At 44.9% G+C, this 26811-nt stretch overlaps 2 protein-coding genes across 2 annotated transcripts; both read right to left on the reverse strand.

The window, feature by feature from the left end:
- Nucleotides 1-7191: 7191 nt before the first annotated feature.
- Nucleotides 7192-11078, reverse strand: LOC118562310. Its single transcript, XM_036134588.1, has 8 exons — nucleotides 10854-11078; nucleotides 10183-10754; nucleotides 9775-9952; nucleotides 8989-9163; nucleotides 8612-8907; nucleotides 8340-8515; nucleotides 8007-8255; nucleotides 7192-7926 (listed from the first exon to the last, which is right to left on the reverse strand). Exons 2-8 carry the CDS (start codon nucleotides 10738-10740, stop codon nucleotides 7201-7203), a joined length of 2358 nt encoding a protein of 785 aa, XP_035990481.1. The 5' UTR covers nucleotides 10741-10754; nucleotides 10854-11078; the 3' UTR covers nucleotides 7192-7200.
- A 1761-nt stretch (nucleotides 11079-12839) lies between these two features.
- On the reverse strand, nucleotides 12840-25764 carry LOC118562309 (amphiphysin-like; the record flags this gene model as incomplete). The annotated part of the gene is given in 8 exon segments (XM_036134587.1): nucleotides 12840-14243; nucleotides 14327-14428; nucleotides 14514-14702; nucleotides 14995-15045; nucleotides 15706-15744; nucleotides 16926-16967; nucleotides 19432-19671; nucleotides 25741-25764. Coding segments are annotated over 8 exon segments (792 nt in total), but the record flags the coding sequence as incomplete, so codon positions are not given.
- Nucleotides 25765-26811: the final 1047 nt, after the last annotated feature.

A 26811-nucleotide genomic window follows, 5' to 3' on the forward strand; every position in this document is an offset into this window, starting at 1 on the left:
GACATGTCTATGGACTCAGGAGGACGCCCTGAGCACGGGGAACCAACTCCCGTCTCGATACGACACTCCTACACTTAGGCCAAAAATGAATGGGAGTCTATGGCAGCTATAGGAAGGGGAGGGGCTACAGTCACCAAATTTGGTGACAAGGTGGGAGGTGCTGGGGGACGTATACACACCAAGTCTGGTGACTGTACACCTTATGGTTCGGGAGTTATTGAGAGTGTACCTGTTTTTCAAATGAATGGGAGTCAATGGCAGCTATGTCTTAGGAAGGAGCCACACCCACCAAACTTGGAGCGTTTGTAGGTCCCCCCCATGGGTCCCTCTGAGCCCAATATGGACCCTGTACCTCTTTCACTTTTTGAGTTATTGAGAGTGTACCATCGACTTTTCTGGTTTTCATCCCTTATCCTAACCCTAACCCTAACCCTAACCCTAACCCTAACCCATCCCTCTATCTCCTTTCGTTTTTTAAGAAAATTCATTTTGTCTCGTCAGGACATGGTTGTTATCCTATAACCTACTGCCCAACTGCCCCCAACTGCCCCCTACTGCCCCCTACTGCCCCCTACTGCCCTACTGCTTCCTACTGCCTCACCCAGACCCCTACCCAGACCCTAACCACTCTCACCCTGTGACGTACACTCAACTACTGCCTCACCCAGACCCCTACCCAGACCCTAACCACTCTCACCCTGTGACGTACACTCACCTACTGCCTCACCCAGACCCCTACCCTGAACCTAACCACTCCCACCTGTGACGTCACTCGGGGCCCCTTGCAGACTACTCGGGGCACCCTAAAACCCAAATGTCACAGATGATCCCAAATGTCACAAATGCTCCCAAATGTCACAGATGCTCCCAAGTGTCACAGATCCTCCCAAGTGTCACAGATCCTCCCAAGTGTCACAGATGCTCCCAAATGTCACAAATGATCCCAAATGTCACAAATGCTCCCAAATGTCACAGATGATCCCAAGTGTCACACAGGCAAATGACATGTCTATGGACTCAGGAGGACGCCCTGAGCACGGGGAACCAACTCCCGTCTCGATACGACACTCCTACACTTAGGCCAAAAATGAATGGGAGTCTATGGCAGCTATAGGAAGGGGAGGGGCTACAGTCACCAAATTTGGTGACAAGGTGGGAGGTGCTGGGGGACGTATACACACCAAGTCTGGTGACTGTACACCTTATGGTTCGGGAGTTATTGAGAGTGTACCTGTTTTTCAAATGAATGGGAGTCAATGGCAGCTATGTCTTAGGAAGGAGCCACACCCACCAAACTTGGAGCGTTTGTAGGTCCCCCCCATGGGTCCCTCTGAGCCCAATATGGACCCTGTACCTCTTTCACTTTTTGAGTTATTGAGAGTGTACCATCGACTTTTCTGGTTTTCATCCCTTATCCTAACCCTAACCCTAACCCTAACCCTAACCCTAACCCTAACCCTAACCCTAACCCTAACCCTAACCCTAACCCTACCCAGACCCTAACCACTCTCACCCTGTGACGTACACTCAACTACTGCCTCACCCAGACCCCTACCCAGACCCTAACCACTCTCACCCTGTGACGTACACTCACCTACTGCCTCACCCAGACCCCTACCCTGAACCTAACCACTCCCACCTGTGACGTCACTCGGGGCCCCTTGCAGACTACTCGGGGCACCCTAAAACCCAAATGTCACAGATGATCCCAAATGTCACAAATGCTCCCAAATGTCACAGATGCTCCCAAGTGTCACAGATCCTCCCAAGTGTCACAGATGCTCCCAAATGTCACAGATGATCCCAAATGTCACAAATGCTCCCAAATGTCACAGATGATCCCAAGTGTCACACGGGCAAATGACATGTCTATGGACTCAGGAGGACGCCCTGAGCACGGGGAACCAACTCCCGTCTCGATCCAAAACTCCTACACTTAGGCCAAAAATGAATGGGAGTCTATGGCAGCTATAGGAAGGGGAGGGGCTACAGCCACCAAATTTGGTGACAAGGTGGGAGGTGCTGGGGGACGTATACACACCAAGTCTGGTGACTGTACACCTTATGGTTCGGGAGTTATTGAGAGTGTACCTGTTTTTCAAATGAATGGGAGTCAATGGCAGCTATGTCTTAGGAAGGAGCCACACCCACCAAACTTGGAGCGTTTGTAGGTCCCCCCCATGGGTCCCTCTGACCCCAATATGGACCCTGTACCTCTTTCACTTTTTGACTTATTGAGAGTGTACCATCGACTTTTCTGGTTTTCATCCCTTATCCTAACCCTAACTATATGGAAATAATAAAACCTAAACTAAGGATAAAATAAACCGAAAAGACGGACGGAGGAAAAACTATAAAAGGGAGAAAACGAAAGGAAGGACCAACAGAACCACATATAAGGAAGAACAGAACAGAACAGGGGGTGCCTAATCTAAATTAAAGACGCTACAGAAAGGAAAAGACCTGAAGAAGACTAAAACAAGTCGAAACGTCGTCAAAGGGGAAACAGAAACCCAGGGGAAAACAGAAACGAGATGAAACGGAAACCCCAAGAAACAAAGCGCAACAAAAACAGAAGGAAAAACAGAAAACTAAGAAAAGGAAAGCAACCTAAAGAAAGAGTGCACACAAACCAAATTAGGAAAACATACCAATTAAAGGAAAGTAAGGGACGCTGAAGGTAGACAGAAAAAAACATTTATTACTTATATAGCCAAGGCGAACCCAAGCATATATAAGAGAGTCCGGGCCCTCAGATGAACGGCAGGGTGGAGCGTGCACCTCAGTCTCCCCTAGTGGGAGACTGCTCATATCCCCTCACCTAACCAAGCCAGGGCCTCCTGTCCTAGTAGTCTGGGGGCCTGGACTCTATCCCTAACCCCTCCCCTTGATGACACCTAACCCTAACATACCCCCCTCCCCCCTCCCATCCCCAAAACCTAACTATATGGAAATAATAAAACCTAAACTAAGGAGGATAAAATAAACCGAAAAGACGGACGGAGGAAAAACTATAAAAGGGAGAAAACGAAAGGAAGGACGAACAGAACCACATATAAGGAAGAACAGAACAGAACAGGGGGTGCCTAATCTAAATTAAAGACGCTACAGAAAGGAAAAGACCTGAAGAAGACTAAAACAAGTCGAAACGTCGTCAAAGGGGAAACAGAAACCCAGGGGAAAACAGAAACGAGATGAAACGGAAACCCCAAGAAACAAAGCGCAACAAAAACAGAAGGAAAAACAGAAAACTAAGAAAAGGAAAGCAACCTAAAGAAAGAGTGCACACAAACCAAATTAGGAAAACATACCAATTAAAGGAAAGTAAGGGACGCTGAAGGTAGACAGAAAAAAACATTTATTACTTATATAGCCAAGGCGAACCCAAGCATATATAAGAGAGTCCGGGCCCTCAGATGAACGGCAGGGTGGAGCGTGCACCTCAGTCTCCCCTAGTGGGAGACTGCTCATATCCCCTCACCTAACCAAGCCAGGGCCTCCTGTCCTAGTAGTCTGGGGGCCTGGACTCTATCCCTAACCCCTCCCCTTGATGACACCTAACCCTAACATACCCCCCCCCCCCCTCCCATCCCCAAAACCTAACTATATGGAAATAATAAAACCTAAACTAAGGATAAAATAAACCGAAAAGACGGACGGAGGAAAAACTATAAAAGGGAGAAAACGAAAGGAAGGACCAACAGAACCACATATAAGGAAGAACACTTAGAACACTTCAGTTCATTCAACACTTAGAACTATTTTATAACCCTACCTCTAACCCTAAAAAAAAAATAAAAAAAATTCAGAGCTCCAGCAGGACAGGGGGACATCCCGCTTCTGCAGCCCCAGCCCGAGGCCCTCTCCCTGGGCTACACTCTGACACCGCCCCCCCACCCTCCGTGCACCTGGTTCTCAACACTTAGAACTATTTTATAACCCTACCTCTAACCCTAAAAAAAAAATAAAAAAAAATTCAGAGCTCCAGCAGGACAGGGGGACATCCCGCTTCTGCAGCCCCAGCCCGAGGCCCTCTCCCTGGGCTACACTCTGACACCGCCCCCCCCCACCCTCCGTGCACCTGGTTCTCAACACTTAGAACTATTTTATAACCCTACCTCTAACCCTAAAAAATAAAATAAAAAAAAAATTCAGAGCTCCAGCAGGACAGGGGGACATCCCGCTTCTGCAGCCCCAGCCCGAGGCCCTCTCCCTGGGCTACACTCTGACACCGCCCCCCCCCACCCTCCGTGCACCTGGTTCTCAACACTTAGAACTTTTTATTTAATTTTTATTTTTAATTATGTGCCCATGGTACAGCAGATCTCCATGAGGGGGCGCCCTTCTTGGATGTGTTTCCATTCTTTCGGTTTGTTTTTCAAGACGGGTTTGGGTATCTGTTTGCCCTATGTCCTGCGAATCACATTTGTGATCCGCAGCCATGCACCACAACCCACAGAGTGGAGAAATCGCTTTCATCTGTCAATCCATCCCATGTCTGGGCCGGGGCCGTGTTTACTTGGACTTTCACGGCTTATTTAGCCCTCCAGAACCCGGCACGCGCCGGGCCCGTATGCAGAGCGAGATGGGGGGGGGTGGGCCTGGGAACCGGGCGGAGCGCTGGTCCTCCGTAGCCCCCCCGAGCCCTAGTCGATTGGCTCTCAGGCGGACAGCCGCAGCGTGTTTCCCAAGCGCACCGCCAGCACGGGCCAGGAGGCCGGGACCGGGGGACGTGAGCCCGGTGGCGGAGGCTTGGTGCGGGACCACTAGGTCAGACTGTTCTGCTCGGTCTCGCTTCCGAGCGTGCGGCCCGCTACGGGGAATAAGCACAGTCGCGCGCAACCTCCGCTGCTGTCTGGAGTAGAGCCTGCAGGATTAAGGAACCAACCGCCGAAGCACTGATGCTGACGGAGGCCCTCTTATGGCAGGCCACGTTTGCAGATCGGTCTGGGTGAAAAAAAGATGGGCCCTGGAAGTCCCCCTGACAAACTCCAGAGACTAAGTGTTAAAAGACTTAGAAATATTTTTCGTCATAGGTTACCGAAAACCTCGCTCCTACATATCTGCAGATGGGGTTTTTTCGCGTAAGGCCCCAGAATCCCTCCAGACCCTTGTATCTCCCTGGGCTACTCCAGTTGATTTCGTATCCACCCCATGCTGGAGAACTTAGAAAATATTTTTTCCCCAAAATTGTTCCCCTGGTATAGTGCTGAAGAGCTACTCCAATTGATTTCGTATCCACCCCATGCTGGACTTCCAGGAGAGGAGGGGCGCTTTCACGCGTCACTAGCCCAGCCAAGGCGCACTATTCTGGGGCACAGCAGCGTGACACAGACCCCCCCTGTCCTGGAGGTGGGACACTTTTTTTATTTTTTTTCGTTTACCATTAATATTATAATTATTACTATTAATTCCTTTTGTTAATTTCAGCTCTGGATCTCCTAACCTCCGCCTGCACCATGGATCTCCCCGCACCAGAAGCAGTCCGCTCTGGGTCTCTTAACCTGCGCGTGCACCACGGATCTCCCAGCTAAACCAGAGGCACCATGGAGCTCCACGCAGCGGCCTACTCTGGCTATTTTAACCCAAAAACGCTGCATGCATGTCCGCGTGGCGCATTTCATATTAACCTGCAGACAGGGTTTTTCCGCGTAAGGCCCCAGAATCCCTCCAGACCCTTGTATCTCCCTGAGCTACTCCAGCTGATTTCGTATCCACCCCATGCTGGAGGACTTAGAAAATATTTTTTTCCCCAAAATTGTTCCCCTGGTATAGTGCTGAAGAGCTACTCCAATTGATTTCGTATCCACCCCATGCTGGACTTCCAGGAGAGGAGGGGCGCTTTCACGCGTCACTAGCCCAGCCAAGGCGCACTATTCTGGGGCACAGCAGCGTGACACAGACCCCCTTATCCTGGAGGTGGGACACTTTTTTTATTTTTTTTTCGTTTACCATTAATATTATAATTATTACTATTAATTCCTTTTGTTAATTTCAGCTCTGGATCTCCTAACCTCCGCCTGCACCATGGATCTCCCCGCACCAGAAGCAGTCCGCTCTGGGTCTCTTAACCTGCGCGTGCACCACGGATCTCCCAGCTAAACCAGAGGCACCATGGAGCTCCACGCAGCGGCCTACTCTGGCTATTTTAACCCAAAAACGCTGTATGCATGTCCGCGTGGCGCATTTCATATTAACCTGCAGACAGGGTTTTTCCGCGTAAGGCCCCAGAATCCCTCCAGACCCTTGTATCTCCCTGAGCTACTCCAGCTGATTTCGTATCCACCCCATGCTGGAGGACTTAGAAAATATTTTTTCCCCAAAATTGTTCCCCTGGTATAGTGCTGAAGAGCTACTCCAATTGATTTCGTATCCACCCCATGCTGGACTTCCAGGAGAGGAGGGGCGCTTTCACGCGTCACTAGCCCAGCCAAGGCGCACTATTCTGGGGCACAGCAGCGTGACACAGACCCCCCTATCCTGGAGGTGGGACACTTTTATTTTTTTTTCGTTTACCATTAATATTATAATTATTACTATTAATTCCTTTTGTTAATTTCAGCTCTGGATCTCCTAACCTCTGCCTGCACCATGGATCTCCCCGCACCAGAAGCAGTCCGCTCTGGGTCTCTTAACCTGCGCGTGCACCACGGATCTCCCAGCTAAACCAGAGGCACCATGGAGCTCCACGCAGCGGCCTACTCTGGCTATTTTAACCCAAAAACGCTGCATGCATGTCCGCGTGGCGCATTTCATATTAACCTGCAGACAGGGTTTTTCCGCGTAAGGCCCCAGAATCCCTCCAGACCCTTGTATCTCCCTGGGCTACTCCAGTTGATTTCGTATCCACCCCATGCTGGAGGACTTAGAAAATATTTTTTCCCCAAAATTGTTCCCCTGGTATAGTGCTGAAGGGCTACTCCAATTGATTTCGTATCCACCCCATGCTGGACTTCCAGGACAAGGGGGGGCGCTTTCACGCGTCACTAGCCCAGCCAAGGCGCACTATTCTGGGGCACAGCTGCGTGACACAGACCCCCCATATGCTGGAGGTGGGACTTTATAAGTTTTATTTTTTTATTTTATTTGCCAGGAATAATGAATGGAGAAATGTCTTAAACACAATTTGTTAAAGATAAATAATTGTTTTCACCCAAACTGTAGCAGAAAGGAAATACAGACACATCACCATTGATTTATTTATTTTTTTATTATTTTTTTTACTGTTTTTCTGGATCTCAGCACACGTACACTTTGGCTGCGCCCTGGTTGTCTTTTTCTCAACGTGTAGGTAAACAATGGTCTCTTTCTTCTGGGTTGTTGGGTCCCTCTACGTGGTTCATATGAAGGGTCGCTCTCCGAAGTGTATTCAGAAGTTTGGTCAGACACGCTCTCGGAGGTTTGGTCAGACTCGCTCTCGGAGGTTTGGTCAGACTCGCTCTCGGAGGTTTGGTCAGACTCGCTCTCGGAGGTTTGGTCAGACTCGCTCTCGGAGGTTTGGTCAGACTCGCTCTCGGAGGTTTGGTCAGACTCGCTCTCGGAGGTTTGGTCAGACTCGCTGTCAACAGTGTAGTCAACGTCGCTCTCAGAAGCGTGATCAGGGCTTGTTGATCCAGTGGCCTGACTGGATGTTGGTGAGGACGGCACAGCACCGGGCGAAGGACCGGCAGGCGGGGTGGGAGGCGCGCAGTCCGCTTCCTCCTCAACACCATCACCTGATGATTCTGACATGGAGAGGAGGGAAGGTTCGGCAGTGTCATGTACCGTCGTACGTGGTGGCTTGACGGCTGCCTCGAAATTCTGACGGATCCGAGCCAGCTCTGACGCGGTGCGGTGGAGCGCGTAGAATTTGTCTGCTGTCCGCGTGTCATGACACATGGTCTTTGAAATGTTGATCCGGTCACTTGGTGACAAAGTATTCCTTGCCTTGAAAAATACAGATGGTTCTTCAATATTATGCTTTTTATTTTAGGTTTATTACGTGGAAAAGTGATATAATTACTTACGTATGTGGCTATTGATGTTCGGAAGTCTGTGAATGTGGGACGCCCAGGAAAACCCATGTCACGCCAGGCGGCTTGCATCGGCACGATGAGTTTCTCGATTTTTGTGAAGTTTTCGGTGAAGAGAAGAAGGTCTGTGGGTGGGTTTAGTTTCTGTCTGATGATCATCCACTGCTCCACCCATGAGAATTCCTCTACAGTTAAGTAGAGCTGTGCGGGGCCAAACGCACGGTTGGTTTTGTGTTCCTTCACCTGTGGTGCAAACGAGAGTGTGTGTTAATGGACATATCGGGACAAGACAGAGAGCGTTTGTCATTCCAATATTAGTAGACTTGCATTGATCACGAAGCCCGCTTGCCCGACTGTGGCTTCCTTCTGGGCTTCATCAACCTTGGAGACCGTCATATTCTTTAGAACACCGGTGCGGTGTCCATATAGGCTTGCTAGGTAAACACTGAGGTACCCAAAATATCTCCTTCGCACCTCCGGGTTGGGGTCCTCAGACAGTTCATCTGAAGAAAAAAATAAAATTAAATTAAATGGTTAGAACATGGATGTCAGTAACTCAGGTAAGTAATTTAATATAGTGCAAATTTAATAAGTCTGACCAAGAAGTTCAGGGATGCGTCTCCTGGCCAGGACTTTGCAGAGGCGAAGTTGGTCCTTGGAGATGGTTCTGCTCAACTTATTTTTCTTTACACGTATCTGACGCATGACAACACGTGGACCCAGGCTTGCAATACACTCTGAGATAGCACGAATCACGGCAAACACTTCTCTTTTTGGAACCCTGGATGAGGAGGGAGGGGTGTCCCTGAAGTAGCCCAGGAACTGGGACAAATTCACCAGGTAGGTCTTCACTGTGTTCTCCGCTTTTCCACCATTCTGCAGATGCTCTGGCCACCTGCACAGAAATAAATAATTTGAATCTTTTTTTACATGGGGACATTTTATCTTAACTAAAAGGCATCACAGACATGCTTACTGGTATATCCTGGACATATTGTGAAGGAAAGTCCAATTCTGGAGGATTGGCTGTCCCTTGGTTATAAACGAAAGGAAAGCCATGATTCTACCCACTTTGGATCTTTGATTTTCGATCCTTTTCCTCAGACCACGGGAGCCTTTGAGATGCTGCCAATACTCCGCGATGTATTCCACTGAAAAAAAAAAAAAAAAAAAAAGACTTCCAGAAAGAACACCGGGGAATTTCGTTCATTAAAACCCAGACAGAGGGCGCTATATTCGGATACAAACGTTAAAAATCCCCCTTCTGCGTCTCTGGATCCATAAACACTTAGAAATATTTTTTAAAAGCTCGCACAGACTTCCAGAAAAAACACCGGGGAATTTCGTTCATTAAAACCCAGACAGAGGGCCCTATATTCGGATACAAACGTTAAAAATCCCCCTTCTGCGTCTCTGGATCCATAAACACTTAGAAATATTTTTTAAAAGCTCGCACAGACTTCCAGAAAAAACACCGGGGAATTTCGTTCATTAAAACCCAGACAGAGGGCCCTATATTCGGATACAAACGTTAAAAATCCCCCTTCTGCGTCTCTGGATCCATAAACACTTAGAAATATTTTTTAAAAGCTCGCACAGACTTCCAGAAGGACAGGGGGGAGATCCCGCTGCTGTAGCCCCGACCCGAGGCACTGTCCTCGGATTACTCTCTGACAGCGCCCCCTTGTGTGCGCCTGGTTCTCAACACTTAGAATTTTTATTTATTTTTTTTATAAATACAGCAATCAGTGACATTACTTACAGATGCTTGGTGGGAATTTGGGGTACGCTTTCGCCAAACAGAGGGTGCTCCGGCTTTCCCCCTTTGACTTAGGTCTGTTGATGTGCTGCTGTTCTTCATCAGGAGAGAAAGATTCACTCCTCACCAGAGCATCAACGTCCACACTTGGAACCGGGGCTGTGGATGCCTTTTGGCGGTCCTGTTAAATAAAGGTTTAGTGCTAAGTTTTCTGGTTCTGCCGGTACAACCAGGCCTAAGCTATGGAGCTATCCTGCCCAGCACATGTGCTCTGATCCTGGGTAAAAGTCATCCGCATCTACCCGCTGGTTCTGCCGGTACAACCAGGCCTAAGCTATGGAGCTATCCTGCCCAGCACATGTGCTCTGGTCCTGGGTAAAGGTGCTGCTAGGTAATAAACATTTTACATACCTCTTCCAGTCGTTTGATTGTTTTTTTTGCCCTTTCAGCCCATCTGTGCTGGTACAGCAATTTCTTTCTTAGTTGCCCCAAGTCGGATATAAGCTGCAGGTTCTTTGCCTCAAGCTGTTTGCACGAGTTGCAGGATGAAGGCGATGGTTCGTCATCAAGGGGTTCTGATGTTGGATGATACCGATTTGCTTCCTCTCTTGCTATTGGGTCCATGTGTAAGCGTGAGACCATCGGAGGGCTCGGGTTTGTGGCGCTCAACGCTCGCAGCATGTGCACCGTTACCTGGTACTTCAAATCGGTTATCACCTGGGCTTTCCTCTCCCCCTCCATCTCCGGGTGAGCTTGAGCAATATGCCTGTCCAGCCTTGTGCTAGCATAACTGCAGCCCTCCACTGGACAGGGCATTTTTCTAATATTGACCCTCCCACTACTGTACTTGATCAATATTTCTCGCTCTTTTGAATTTTTAATGCCATGACTATTTCTTAGGTGCCTGCCTATATAGGTAAATTCAGAACGGCAGAGTGGGCAACAAACACTATGCTTTGGGGGCGCCATGTTGATATGAGAATCTGAAAAATAAGATAAGATAACACGAGCTGTGTTAATATCTCAAAGCCAGGAACAGAGCCCCATTTCCCAGCGTGATGCATAAGAGCTTCACAACTTACCGTGTGAACAGTGGAGGGGAAAGAAGTCCGCTCCGGTCCTGGGCTGTTAAGTACTGCTCCTCAGTCATTCGTTGATTGGCATGTTAGGTACCCACAGCTGCCTTCTGCTCATGCAATCAAGAGTGCAGCAAGTGGCTGCAGGTGTACCAAGTAAAGCCTCCTGAGAACCAGGGGAAACACTGAGTCTCCACATCAGACCCTGCACCCACCCCTGCTACCAGCAACCAAGCCAGGGCACCAGCGCACTCACACACACCCATGGACCATGGAGCGCCAACCTCCATAGACTTCACATCCAGCCTAATCCTACACCAAAATGTCAAAATCCGCTCTCCCTGATATTTTGCTGCAATGCTTGACAATCCATGGGATTTAAGATGTGATATTTGGGTAAAAGGGGCCAAATCGCCTAACCCTAACCCTAACCCTAACCCTGGTGCTCCCCCTACAGGTCTGATGGATCCCGGTGCATTAATTATGGATAAACAGATACACTAAGTACATTCAGCAGGTGAGTGCATGTAGGATCCAGATGTTTTTAACATTTATTTCTTTTTCAGGTTGTTTAAGGTAAGTACTGTTTATTGTCACACCTGAAAGCATGCGGCTCGGAGTAATTAGAAGTGTAGTATTTCTAAAAAAATAATAAAGGTAAGTATGTGGGTAAGCAAATCAAAGGGAAGGGGGATGTAATTTAAATGTTTACTTTTTATTTTTTTAGGGTGGAATGAGAGGTTTTGTTTAGGAATAGGGGTGGAGTTATGAATTATTTAGGTATACAACATAAGAGGGGGACTTTAGGGGTGGGTTAGGGGTAGCGTTAGGACGACCCCCCGAAATGGCAGAGCGTTTCAATTATTTTGACCGTGCCATGGTGGTTAATGCTCCTAAGTGGCAGGGAACTCCAACAATGCTATTTTGGTATTATTTTGTATACTGCCATACGGGACACCCTAACGCCATTTCGGTATAATGTGCAATATATGCAAAATCCACTAGATGGAACTCCTGTATTATAAGTTGAAACATGGTATTGTTTTCAGAGAGCATGCCACGAGGGATTATTGTGTGCCATTTGGGTATTACATGCATATTAAGCATGCCACGAGGGATTATTGTGTGTCACGTGGGTAAGTGTTTGAGTACTGGTGGTCCACGGGGGGGAGGGGGGGGGGCTACCAAAAGGGGTCATTGGTTAGATGATCCTAAGTGGCAATGGGTCTTCCTGCTATTTTCTAAGGCTGAGTGCTGGTGGTCCATTGGGAGTGTGTGGGGGAGGGGCGGCCTGCCACAAGGGGTCATTGGCTGGTGATCCTAAATGGCAATGGGTCTTTATGCAACGTTCAAAGTGTTTAAGTATTGGTGGTCCCTTGGGGTGTGTGGGGAGGGGCGGCGGGCCCAGTTACGGATGTTGGTTCTGGAGAACCATGGGCTGCTCCATGGAAGTTGATGTCCGGCTAGGGTGCTCCGTTCCTGGGTAGAGATGCTCCATGGGGCCATGGTTCTCTGGGTGTCCAGTGTGGGCTTCCAGTCCAAGTCCATGGGCCTTCCTGGTTCTCTGGAGGTCAAAGGTCCAAGAGGCCCTCTGGAGCTCCAAGGGGATTTCTGCCCCCCTCCATGCGGGCCAGGGTGCTCCATCCCTGGGTACGGATGCTCCATGTGGCCCCTGGTTCTCTGGAGGTCCAAGGGGGTGCTCAGCCCACCTCCATGCGGGCATTGGGTGCCCTAGTCCTGGATAGAGAAGCTCAATGGGTGCCCCTGGTTCATTGGAGGTCCAGTGAGGAGCTTCCAGTCTAAGTCCATGGGCCCTCCTGGTTCTCTGGAGGTCCAAGGGGGTGCTCAGCCCACCTCCATGCAGGCTTTGGGTGCCCTAGTCCTGGGGTTAGGAGACACTCTGATTGTCTTTGTGGAGAGGAAAGTGTTGTAGATTGTATCTTTATCACAAAGGGAGAGAAGACGGCTCAGTAAAATAGAGAAAGATGCATCTTTGTTTTTGCAAATTTATTCAAAGGCATGGAGCTTTTGAATGTCTGTTTCTGAACACAGCCAGAAAGGCAGAGCAGGAACAAAAACTATGACAATGGTAAATAACATATTCATACACGCTGGTTATCAAGGAGCAATTTTAGTGAGTATGTTTAATCTGAGCAACATTCTTCTTACAGGAGATAGGAGTTGCATACAGTTGGTACAACCCAGTCCCTGGGTGAACAGAACACAATAGTAAATCACTCTGAGTTCTTTCACACAGGAAAAATGCAGCTGCCCCTAGACAAGATATGATCAGATGCATACATCAAAATTTGCACCACAGAACACATTAGTGCAGAAGTGAATATAGGACAGATGATGTGTAACTTTCTAAGTCAGCTTTCTCTTCGAACATATCCCAGTCTATGTTTTCAAAGGAGTCCTGTATCTGGGAGAAAGATTTGCAACACATCATTCAGTACTCTGACTTATAAACTCTGGTTTATTTGATTTTTACACATTAGTTTTGTCCAAGACACACATATACAATGAGCATGTAATTTTTATAAGGAATCTACATTACAGTATTTATGTGCCATTATGAACTACAAACATTGCATATCAAATTGTAGATATTTCCTTCTTTCCACTTCAACACAAGATGTTTTTGCTGGCTCAAAGTTTTGTTTAGATTGTAATTCTTACAGTAATAACCTAATTTCCATGCTTTGAAGTGAAATAATTCTCATAGAACCTCAGATAATTTATGTCGCAATTTTAGATATTTAATCACACATAAACCAAACATCCATCAACATGTACTAAACGGTGACAGTGATTAAAGATCCACAACAACTATGACAATGGTAAATGGTCATTATTTTGATATTACACACAAAAGCACTTAAATACATCACTGCACAAAGGGTTCTACCATTTTAATGTTCATTACAACACACATGCTGCAAGGGAACTACAGCTCATCTCTTTTTCTTATTTTGGTTTGCCTTAGACATAGTTTAAAATTGTAACAAGTTAGAATTTATATAACTCCATTTAAGGAGCTTATTTTCAATAAAATTATTTTGATAAAGAGAAAGGAACATTTAATTCAGTGAGGGTACTACAGTCACATCATGCTGAAAAAGTGGTTTGGGGAAAACAGGTTGTTGTCATGTCTGTTTTTGTAGCTGTCCAACAAAAAACAGTGCTGCAGTTTAACTTTCCAGAAACTGAGCAGGCTCAGCTACGTGCTGATTTTGCAGCTTGCATACATATTTCATGAGATACATTTTTATTTCCTGAATAAGGTTGTTACTCCAAGCGCTGAGTAAAGTTTTCTGGAAAAAGTCCGCTTTTTGCTCCAACTCCAAGATTTAACCAGTCAGATTCTTTTATCCCTGTCAGCCAGCCAGCTTCCTGCAACACAAATATCACAGTCAGAGGATTATTTCAGTAATTCTTACTTTTTATTGTTTTACTACAGCTCTGGTTGTTCTTACTTGATCTTCCACTGAAACAGTAGGAACCACCAGAACCACATCTCCTCTTTTCAGTTCAAGCTCATCTGAGTTTGCAGCCTCAAAATCATGCATAGTCTCAACCTGAAGGATAACAGCAATATCTGCATAGTGAGCATATTTCACAATCATGTAAAAACAATAACTGGTTCATCAGAGTAAGACCCACCTTGTAAAGGAAGTCATCAGGAAATCCTGACCCTCCGCCTGACGGACTCATGTGTTTGAGGATGTGGCTTTGAGCGGTCACACCGTTGTCACTGACCATGGTAGGCGAGATGATGTCAGCATCCCGGTCATCATCTCCTTCATTACTGGAGGCAGGTTCAATCACTACTGAGGGGATGGGCATCTTCTCCTGCAGAGAAGCCACTGTTGAGTCTACAACTCCTGTCATGATTTACTCATGCATGGATGACATACATAGAATAAATGTGCAGCGATGAAAAACCTGCTTCTGTGTTCTCATCAGCTGGATTTTAAATTGTCTAAAGTCTGTATTAATAGCAATAGAAATATTCTTAAGATCAAATGTTAGAATGCGTGTCACACATTTCTATCGACACAGTGTTTTAAATTTTAAGATTATTCAGTTAATTTGATCCTGAGTTCTTGTATCTCTTAACATCAGCTGGATTGTTTCCATTTACCGATGGAGCCGTTTCCCCTCCACATGATTCAGTCTCATCGACCTGAGGAACCTGTTCACAGAGACTTCAGTTAAAATCCTATAAAATCCTACAATCTGCACAACATCAAGGTCTATGGATTCTTATGTGGGAAGAAGACTGATGGTTGGATTTCTGTAAAATCAAGAATAACATTGATTTTATGATGAAGAGAAGATTACAAATAATAAAACATTCTGCAAAATACCTAGATCAAGGGCTTAAAATCTCCACTCACCAGACTATTCAGAGATGTTCAGCATTCCTACTGATTTAATAGAACAAGAACTTTGAACCTACATTTAATGAAACTTTAAACTATTTAACATGTAGCATCATAAATGATTAATATCCATATTAATAATTTATTATCCGTTCTTATCTCAAAAGCCTAAATCAGAACATTTGTCATTCCTCAGTTAATGTCACCTCAAAGTATTTTCTAAATAAATTAAGGCATTTAAAATTTGAAGTATACATTTCATATGCTCAGAAAGTGTTTACCCTAAACCATTTCATAAACTGAGATTTGCTCAATCAGATATAAACCGAAGCTATGACAAATTCCTTTGCAAAATTTTCTTTATTTAGGCTGACTGGCAGACTTGTGAAATGAAACTAATTTAAAATGGGATTGTTGAAAATATTTAAATTAGTGAAAGTGTACAAAGAAAAAAATATGATTTGACGAACCTCAAGAGGCTCTGATTTCTCTGGACTTCCAGCTGTTGTCTTTGGAGGGAAAAACAATAAGCATGTCACACCTCCAATGACACTTGACATATAGACCAAATAAAAGTATTTAACAAGATAAAAGGATTTGTTCCTAAACATTTTCAGGTGGTTGACAAAGGATGACAGTTCTGGTGAAGATGATCGACACAATATTAAAAATGGTTGTGAACGAAAACATTTATGAGGCCATTGAGAACATGGTCAGCTACTGATAATTACTGGGCTACTGAGAATGATATTATTGATGATGATGATGATGATGATGATGATGATGATGATGATGATGATGATGGAGACATCTTATTGAAAATTATTAATGGTCATGATAAAGAATGCAATCAGGAAGATGAAAAATGGTGTCCTTGTTATTAAATGTTAACAGATGGAACCATGAAGATGAGGGCCTGAGTTAAAACTCTTGTGACTCTGAAGAGATAAAGTGATGGCCTGATTGTTTATGATGAGGATGATGATGATGATGATGAAAGAATGGTGACATCAGAACTTTGGTGATGAGGATGATTACATCTGTGATGACAATCAGTTTCTGGCAATTCAACTCACAGCTGGATTCTCCTCATGCAGATTGTCAAAAGGTTTTTCTTTTTCCTCTTTAACATCAGGAGGAGCTTCATGTCCTCTTGTTTCCCCAGCAGGGGGAGCTGGACCTTCCTCCACTCTTGCTTCCACAGGCTGATGTTCAGCGCATTCACCAATAGGAATAGATGGACTCCCACCCTGTTCTCCTCCAGCAGGGGGGTCTGAAGTTTTATTCTGTTCATCAGCTGCTTGTTTTGGCGAGGCTTCGGGAACTTCCACTGATTCACTCTTAACTTCATTCTTTAGCAAAGAAACACTTTTTGAGCTTCAAGGAAGTTCAGTTAGCCACTGTGCTAACTGATGTCTTAAATGAATTAATACGATGTTCTAAGATTTGAATTTTATCTAAGCTGACGTGATCTCAAGGCTTGTAATTTCTTCCCATGATGATTTAGAACAGTGCGATTTCTACACCCACTGAACCCATCTATTCTCCATATTTACACCTACAAAGGCTGAACCACACATAAGACACTGTCCTCTCTACCCAGCTGAAGGTAGCAAACTTTAACACATCAAAAGCATTTCACAACAGATAAACTTACACTGAATTTATACAAAATATTCACTAAACTCACCATTTTTGAAAAATCTGGAAGAAATGATGGAGCAGCAGCATCCTAAAGGTTGCATGCAAAAGAAACAAAAATAAGTTAATACTAGGCAGTAAGGCTAAAAAACTTATTCAGAAGTAAAGAGTGACATTAGGATAGATTAAGAAACACCAGGAGAAGCTGATCTTTTGTGCTATGGTTAGATTTTGGTCCAATTAAACATGCTGGTGGGGTCACAGGCTTCTTTAAAAGTCACTTCTGTCTAGTACACAATTCAATACAAGTTTTATCAGTGTTCTCTTCAAGATGAACCAATTGTTTGATTATTACAAGCTCTTTTACTGCTAATTTGAAAAGTACAAAAAACTGACAAAAATAATTGCCGAAGTAAGCTAAACAGTCTGCAACTAAGGTCTATTGAACAAGTTGGACAACCAGAAAAAAATATATTCAACTTGTTCTTTTTTTCAACGTTTCATTGGATTCATTTATCAAGAAATCTGCTTTTTAAGATCTCTTAAAATCAACTGTTACCTAAATTACATTTCAGAGAAACAGTGTCAATGAAACTCTTTAGGATATGAAGCTGACTGAGCTAAAAAAAAAGGCTTTTAATGTAAAATGATTACAACAGTACCAACAGAAGACTTTTAGAGATGGGAGGATGAGGAGGAGCTCAGACTGGGGTCCTGGTTCTACAAGTATTTGATTTAATTTCTTAGTCTTTTTGAGGGTAAAGACAGAAAGGGAATGCCTGTATTGACCTTTATGCTATTCTACACTAGTCTACCATACTGGAGGGGGAGGAAGGAAGGTAAAGTACCTCTTCCTTTCCTGTATCTAGCTCTTGGTACAACTTTCCCAATCTCCGGTTTGCAGCCTCATCTTCGGACATATCTGAATTTTCTGGTTCTTTGTGATTTCTGGGCTTGTTAACTTCTTTATATCCCTCTGCTGCAGTTCCACAGATGTAGTTTGGTTGAGTGACAGTAGAGTTGAAGCCGTGGCTGTCGCTAAAGACCAAGGTGTTGGACAACGGCTCTTCGGGTCCTGAGGATGCTGTTGAATAGCTGTTGGCAAAAGGGTCTGAATCCCACCCACTTTTTCCACTATCCACAACCCCACAGTTCCCTAAATTACCAGCAAATGGATCAAACCCAAATCTACCCTTGTTGTCTCTAAAATGGCTTTTAGCAAATGTTTCAGATTCAAGACCAACTCCCCCATGAAATTCTGCAAACGGATCTGATTCAAACCCAACTCCCCCCTGTGATTCTGCAAACGGATCTGATTCAAACCCCACTCCCCCATGAAATTCTGCAAACGGATCTGATTCAAACCCAACTCCCCCCTGTGATTCTGGAAATGGATCTGATTCAAACCCAACTCTCCCCTCTGATTCTGGAAATGGATCTAATTCAATCCCAACTCCCCCCTGTGATTCTGGAAATGGATCTGATTCAAACCCAACTCTCCCCTCTGATTCTGGAAATGGATCTGATTCAATCCCAACTCCCCCGTGAAATTCTGCAAACGGATCAGATTCAACCCCAACTCCTCCCTGTGATTGGGCAAAAGGATCCGATTCAACCTCAACTCCCCCCTGTGATTCTGCAAAAAGATCCGATTCAAGTCCAACTCCCCCTTGTGATTCTGCAAATGGATCCAATTCAACCTCAACTCCCCTCTGAAATTCTGCAAACGGATCAGATTCAACCCCAACTCCTCCCTGTGATTGGGCAAAAGGATCCGATTCAACCTCAACTCCCCCTTGTGATTCTGCAAAAAGATCCGATTCAAGCCCAACTCCCCCCTGTGATTCTGCGAACGGATCCGAATCAAGGCCAACCCCCCCTTGTGATTCTGCAAATGGATCCGATTCAAGCCCAACTCCCCTCTGAAATTCTGCGAATGGATCAGATTCAACCTCAACTCCTCCCTGGGATTCTGCAAAAAGATCCGATTCAAGCCCAACTCCCCCCTGTGATTCTGCAAAAAGATCCGATTCAAGCCCAACTCCCCCCTGTGATTCTGCCAATGTTTGTGAATCCAAGGCATTAGGGTCTGAATCATCTGCTCTGGCAGACAACCCTATATTGTGTTCTTGACCTACAGTTTCAGAGATGTTTCTACACAATGATGTGGGGTCCCTTTGTCTTCCTGATTCTTCTTTATTTGCTGTACCTCCCTGGCTCTCCATGATGTGCACAGGGAATCGATTTTCATATGAAAGTTCATCATCAGCACTCACCCAGCCTCCTCCCTGGCCACCATCAGCCCACTCTTCAGCAGTCTCATACTCAGACCCAGACCCATCCAGAGACCTGGACCTCTTATCGCCTCTGTCGCCTGTGTTATCTTCAATCTCTACACCAAACTCATTAATAAAAATAAGTCCTGGAGTAGATTTCCTACGATTTTCCTGCCACACATGTTCACTATCTACTTCTACTCTGTCAGTCTCATGTCTAACATCAGGGGCTGTAGATGGATGAAGGTTAGAGTGAGTTAGAGTTTCCCAGCTGCTAACCTCATCTTCCTTTGCACTGGGCTCACTTTCCTGGGCAGTAGTTTTGTCTCCAGCTGGCAATGATCCTTCAGCATGAGGCCAACACTGAGGTGCGCCCTGAGTACCGACCTGCTCCCCTTCTGGCATATCAACCAGAGTTTCTGAGGCTGTGGGGACTGAAGCAGCTGAAGCAACATCTCCATTTGCTGACATTGAACCAAAGTCTGCAGACCAGTCAGCAACAAATCCAGCATCGTCAGCCTGTCAGAGTAACACAAGGAATTGGGGTTACATTTTTACCATTGTGCTATACAAACCCACAATGAGGAGATTTATGTGTTCATGGACACTTCGTGTTAGCATTGCTTACATATAATTGTGTAAAACCGTAATTATGTGCTGTGACCTTAAACCTTATGTGTAAACCTGCTTGTTTGGTGTTGCTCTGCAGGTGCTTCATAAACCAAACCCATCTATTACTAATTTTTTTCAAAAAGGTTGGTGATCACTGATATAAACCATAAAATGAGAGCTACTTCATACATACTGTATCATACAAAGGGCTACCTGTGCTGACCTTTGAACTACAAGGGTCCAAGCTCACTCTAATTTAATGAACCGTATTTTTTGGACCACAAGGCGCACCGGATTATAAAACGCACTGTGATTTAACATGTCTATGTGTGTATTTGTCCACACATAAGGCGCACCGGATTATATGGCACATTAAATATTCCTCCCAAGTGAATAAGATTTTTGTACTTAAAATAAGAACAATTAATCTCCATCATCTTATTTCTGGTGCAGGGTATCCAATTATCTTATTTTAAGGGTAAAATACTAATTCCATTGGCAAATAGTCTTATTTAGCTGATCAAAGAAAAATACACTCATTTCAAGAAAAGTTTACTTACATTTAGTTTCATTTTTGCAGTGCACCCCTCCACATACACAGCCCTCTCCTGAGAGGGAGAGCTATCTGTCTCTCCATTGGCCTCTCTCTACACTGCCCTGTTTCTAACATAAGGCCAAAATTAACGTAACTTTAATATTGAATTAACTTACAAGGTTTATTGTTGCTAGCGTGTACGCTGGGCTAACTGAATGCAGTTCTAGTTTAGACATTACAGACAGGCAGTCTTCTAGACAACTCAGGGGTCCTATCAGGTAGTAGCAGTGTACCATAATGCTCTGAATGTCCATCGAGCAGAGCGGCTTCATTGCTAACAAAGTTGTACTTATATATTTTAACAGACTTTTGAGGCATTGTACCACATAAAATCAGTCAGTAAGCAAAACGGTAATCATAGATAAGGTGCACCATCAATTTTTGAGATTTAAGGATTTTAAGTGCACCTTATTCTCTGAAAAATACAGTTATATAAATATGTTTGTAATGCTATTGTCATTTTCAAATCTATGTAACTACATGTATGATTAACAAGGAAGAGCAACTGAATAAAATATAATTTTAAATGCAGCTCACTGGAAGGTTGTGCTATTTCTTTGACTTTAGAGCATATGGAGAACAACAAAGCAGCATGACCCATAGCTTGTGCATTCATCAGAACAATATGAGCAAGATGTGTGCATCTAATGCAAGCAATTCCAATGAATTCACAACCAACAACTTTGTTGTCGGAAACAACAAAAAGATCAGTTTGCATGGCTTCCACTGCCTTATGTGTATCGCAAAGAAAACTATCCTCATGAAGTGGAAAAGCAAAAACATTCTCAGTATCAATCAGTATAGAGATCTTTTGTTGGATCATATTAGTCTTCAGACAGCATCTGGCTCCGCATCAGTTCGAGCTGTCTGGGCTCCTTTGATCGGCTCCATCACTTAGTGTGAGTGGGGGGCTGTGGGATGTGTCCCGTAGGGCTTTGTGACTGATTCGGGGTGCCTGTGTCTTGGGGCTCTAGGGGCTAGAATGGGGTGTCTGGTAGGTCCGGCGCCAGGGTCTGTGGCCCTTGCCTGGGCAAGGCTTGGAGGGGGCCTCAGGGTGGCCGCTTGCAATGCTCTTGGGGGGGCTCTGCGCCCTTCGGACGTGGGTTACTGGCCTGGTAGCTGTTCTGCTCCGGGGTGGGTCTAGGGTGGGTCCGGCGCTCTGGGTTCCTGGGGAGTGTCGTCCTTTGGTGGGTGTCCTGGTGGGGCCTGAGGGGCTTGGGTTCTGTGGAGTCTTAGGTTCCTTACATTGGTTGCCAGTACATTTTAGGACTTGTTTTTAAAATCCTTTTATTTGTTTTTAAAGCTCTTAATGGACTTGCCCCTCCCTATCTGTCTGCGCTGTTACATTCTTACACCCCCTCCCGTTCCCTCAGGTCAGCTGATCAGTTGTTTCTGAGGGTGCCAAAAACAAAGTGCAAGCTCAGAGGGGATCGTGCTTTTTCTGTGGCAGCTCCTAAGCTATGCAATGATCTGCCTTTGAGCGTAAGACAGGCCTCCTCAATCGCTGTTTTTTAGTCCCTTCTTAAGACCCATCTTTTTTCTTTGGCTTTTGGCACAATCAGAGATTTCACTTTGTTTTATTGTGTCTGTATACTAATATGTTTGTTATATTTCATCCTTTCTATTTTATAATTGGATTGTATTTTATGAACGTGTACAGCACTTTGGTCCTGTCTGTGTATAAAGTGCTTCATAAATAAAGTTGGTATGGTATGGAGTATGTCGCTGGGGGCTTGGGCCGGTGTATGCCCATGTGTCTTGCCCTACCCAGGGCCTCTGGCGCGCTGTAGGGTGGTTTGGACATTAACATCTCATGGCAGATGCTCTCCCCTTCAGGGGGTGCATTCTGCTAGTGGGGAACGGGGAGGGTCAACCCAGCCTGGGTGTCTATTTTCGTATGTGGCATGTTGCTCCCCGTCCCCGGACACCTCCCTCTGCCTGGTCCATCACACTGCCACACATGTAGGACTGGCTCGCTCCTGGCAGCAGCTCCGCCCCTGCCGGAGGGGGGGCCATGACTGGATCTGCTCCGGCGTAGCTGGCTGCCAGCGGACCCCACGGGCTCGTCCCCACGGCTCCAAGGGGCTTCGGCATTGTGGCTGCTGGGGGGGGGGGTTTCCTGGGGCCCGTGTCTCCTCTTCCCTCAGGTGGGTGAGGCATCTTTCCCTGTGTTGGTCCCTCTTGGCGCCCTTTGCTCTGGGGGCCCTTCAGTCGTCTGGGGTTCTGGTTCCCCAGTGTCTGCCTCGGTGCTCTGGGGGTCTTTGGCTCCTCACAGCCACCACTGAACATTTTTCACATGGATAAACCTCACAGACAAGTTCACTCTCATCAACATCTACAGGTGGATCCAGGTGCTACAGACTCACTTCTATCCAGAAAACCTCTGTTATTATCTTCAGCTGTCACTTTCTACATGTCATATTAATTAATCTTGTTATTACCTTTAACTTTCTATATGTGATATTAATTAATCCTGTTATTATCTTTATCCTTCTACATGTCGTATTAATTAATCCTGTTATTACCTCCAGCTGTCACTTTCTACATGTATTAATTAATCCTGTTATTATCTTCAGCTGTCTCTTTCTACATGTCGTATTAATTAATCCTGTTATTATCTCCAGCTGTCACTTTCTACATGTCGTATTAATTAATCCTGTTATTACCTTCAGCTGTCACTTTCTACATGTCGTATTAATTAATCCAGTTATTATCTTCAGCTGTCACTTTCTACATGTCATATTAATTAATCCTGTTATTATCTTCAGCTGTCACTTTCTACATGTCGTATTAATTAATCCTGTTATCTTCAGCTGTCACTTTCTACATGTGGTATTAATTAATCCTGTTATCTTCAGCTGTCACTTTCTACATGTTGTATTAATTAATCCTGTTATTATCTTCAGCTGTCACTTTCTACATGTCGTATTAATTAATCCTGTTATCTTCAGCTGTCACTTTCTACATGTGGTATTAATTAATCCTGTTATCTTCAGCTGTCACTTTCTACATGTTGTATTAATTAATCCTGTTATTATCTTCAGCTGTCACTTTCTACATGTCGTAATAATTAATCCTGTTATTATCTCCAGCTGTCACTTTCTACATGCCGTATTAATTAATCCTGTTATTACCTTCAGCTGTCACTTTCTACATGTCGTATTAATTAATCCTGTTATTACCTTCAGCTGTCACTTTCTACATGTCGTATTAATTAATCCTGTATATTCTTCAGTGATGGTATCAAGGCATTGGTTATTTGTACCTGCAACACTTTATCAGCTGGTTCTGCGGTTCTTTTTATATCTCTCTTTGCAGGTGTAGAAGCAGACTCAGAAGATGTTATGTTGCTCTCCCTCTCCTCTTTCACCTTTTCTACCTTTTAGCATTTTTGTCTCATACATTTCTCTCTTTTTTTCCCCTCTTCTACCTGTTTCTGTCCATTTAACATGAAATGGTCCCAGAATAAAATCTAATAAAGCTTCTTGCATTTATATATCAAGCGGAGCTCTATGGCAAAAGCTGTAAGGCTCCACTTATGAAAGTAAATCTGTGAGTGGATTTGGGAGATTTTTAAGCGGCGATCACCCTGAAATCTGGAAGAGCAGGTATGACGGCCTTGGGCATGCGCAGTTATTCAAAAAGGGACTTGGGGAAACATCCGGGAAAAATAGCTGACCCTAGCGTTAACTTTCGGGCTTTATTTGTTTGGCTTCATAGCTGCGTCATGCTGTCTTGGTTACTACGCAACAGGAAAAACCCTAAGGTAAGGGCGGGTACAGCCAATGGAGGCTAGACTATCCCAATTTACAAGCCAATCTCTTCCGGTGTTCTCTCCTTTACCAGTGAGAAAACCCTCCAGCAGAACCAGAACCAGGCTCAGTGTGAAGATACAGCAAAGACACAGAGAGAGCCCAGAAGTGGTGGCCTAGTGGCCAGAGCAGCACGCTTGCACTCTGAGAAGGTTGCAAGTAGCCGGTTCAAACCCCGGCGACTGCCACTGTGGGTCCTTGAGCAAGACCCTTAACCCTAGATTGCTCCCCGGGCGCTGTTATAGCGACCCACTGCTCCCTGAGGGACGGATTAAATGCAGAAGACAAATTCAGTTGGAATGTACAATTGCAATGGCATATAAAGATTTCTTTTTCTTTCTATGTAGACGGCAGATGACACAGCTAACATCTAGGGTCATTAAATCATTAAAGACTTTGAACTTTACTCCAATCTTCACATCAATCTGACACCAGAAAGTGTGTTGCAAGGGAAGCCTGCCGGGTGCACAATGACGGCGTGTTATCCACACCCCGCATCAGTTTGGTAGTATGTCCTCCTGTTGGTACAACACAACACACTGCAACTTCTCTGCTGTTTACCTGCTTTTCAACTGCATCCGACAAAGAAAGCAATGACTCCAAAGGTGTTAAAGGGGAGTTATGGTGCATATGGTGATAGTTTCCACTATCACCATATGCATGCCCGGTGGGAGGGATGGCCACCAAGTTCTGACACATTACAAGCAACAACACTGTTGCCACATGTTTATCTGGAGGAGTGACTGACAAAGTTAGTGACTTTGGTGGCCTGAATTTCCTTGGATTAAAAACCTTTTACCAAAACAAAAAATAACTGGAATAATGTACTGTACTTGGCTGCACAGTTTTATTACAAAGACAAAAAGTACATTTATCTAATTTAAATTTAATATTGGATGGACTTGATCAAATATTTCTGTATATAAAGTGTGTAGCGACTACCAACCACCTTTTTTAATCGCTTCTGGGTGCAGGGAATCCTGGTTCTAAAGCACTTACAAAATGATGTCCAGACCGGGAGATAAGTTATTGGCATTCCCATTTATTGAAGGCAGTTTGACGAAACAATCCAAAATTCGGAGTGGCTGTCTTTTACAACAAGTGAGATGGACAGGTAGTTATGGAGAGTGTGGATATGACAGAACTTAACCAGTGGACGCAGGCTATTGTGTGCAAAAGAAAAGCAGTAAAAACCGTATGACCTCCCGTTACCTGAACCCTTCCACCTATATAGCTTTCTCCTCCACACCACCACAAGTGGTAGAGAAAATATAGGTCAGTGTGTCAACCTAAACAAAACAACACCACCCAAACCAAATAAACCAGAAACAAACCATACCCAAACACCAAACTATAAATGCCTCATACAAAGTGGATGGTAAATGGTAACTGGCTTGTACTTGTACAGCGCTTTATCAATTCCGACAACCTCAAAGCACCCATTCATGGACACATTCACACCTGAATGTGCTCTGTTAATACTTTTAAGATAAATTAGTTGGATGTCATAGATGCATAAGACGACAGATAAAGAAGTGAAGTGGTCAGTTTGCTGAGATTGGTACTTACAGGCTGAGCAGCTTGGGAATTTCCCTGAAAGAAAAAAACAAATGGCTCATATCAGTACACAAACTCCTACACTCTGTTCAGCTTATTTATTATGATGAAAAAAGGTCAGAGTTACTTTGTAATCTTGAACAAACTCTTCATTTCAGGAAAGGTACCAACATCTCAGATGGAAACACGTCCATTCCACTAATGGACATGAACTTGGATATCTGCCGTGTTCCTTGTTTAAACCACAGAACCATGACTATGTGCAGCCTGCTGGACCCTTTATTTTACAAAAGAAAATACAATTCAGCTGATCCAAAATGCTGCAGCGAAACTTCTGATGAAAATCAACCAGAGGGATCATATTTCTCCTGTTTTAGCTTCCCTTCATTGGCTTCCTGTTAAATCAAGAATAGAATTTAAAATTCTTCTTCTAACGTATAAAGCCCTTAATAATCAAGCTCCATCATATATCAGAGCTCTGATTACCCCGTATGTTCCTAACAGAGCACTTCGCTCTCAGACTGCAGGTCTGCTGGTGGTTCCTAGAGTCTCTAAAAGTAGAATGGGAGGCAGATCCTTTAGCTATCAGGCTCCTCTCCTGTGGAACCAACTCCCAGTTTTGGTCCGTGAGGCAGACACCCCGTCTACTTTTAAGACTAGATCATCCTCTATTACCATAGAAAGTACTCCTGGGTCAGTGTGAGCTTCTGTGCTTTCTGTGTCTCTGCTCTGTCTTCTCTAAGCCCCAGTGGGTGGAGGCAGATGAGCGTTCACACTGAGCCTGGTTCTGGTTCTGCTGGAGGTTCTCCTCCCTGTTAAAGGGGAGTTTTCCTCTCCACTGTCGCTTCATGCATGCTCAGTATGAGGGATTGCTGCAAAGCCATCAACAATGCAGACGACTGTCCACTGTGGCTCTACGCTCTTTCAGGAGGAGTGAATGCTGCTTGGAGAGACTTGATGCAACCTGCTGGGTTTCCTTAGAGAGGAAACTTTCTCACCAACCTGGAGGATCTGATGGAGTCTGACTTTGGAAAGAACCTTGAGATGATGTGTTTTATTATCAGTAATTTGTTCAGAGATGTT

This window comes from Fundulus heteroclitus, unplaced genomic scaffold (assembly GCF_011125445.2).
Source record: "Fundulus heteroclitus isolate FHET01 unplaced genomic scaffold, MU-UCD_Fhet_4.1 scaffold_854, whole genome shotgun sequence".
Taxonomy (NCBI): Eukaryota; Metazoa; Chordata; class Actinopteri; order Cyprinodontiformes; family Fundulidae; genus Fundulus; species Fundulus heteroclitus.

Bases quoted from the DNA above. Each gene is read 5' to 3' on its own strand.
- LOC118562310 (XM_036134588.1), bottom strand. From the start codon at position 10,740: ATGGCGCCCCCAAAGCATAGTGTTTGTTGCCCACTCTGCCGTTCTGAA. The intron at 9,953-10,182 runs GTATGTAAAATG...TTTATTTAACAG, and splicing joins CAATCAAACGACTGGAAGAG to GACCGCCAAAAGGCATCCAC. The intron at 8,256-8,339 runs GCAAGTCTACTA...TTTGCACCACAG, and splicing joins AAGCGGGCTTCGTGATCAAT to GTGAAGGAACACAAAACCAA.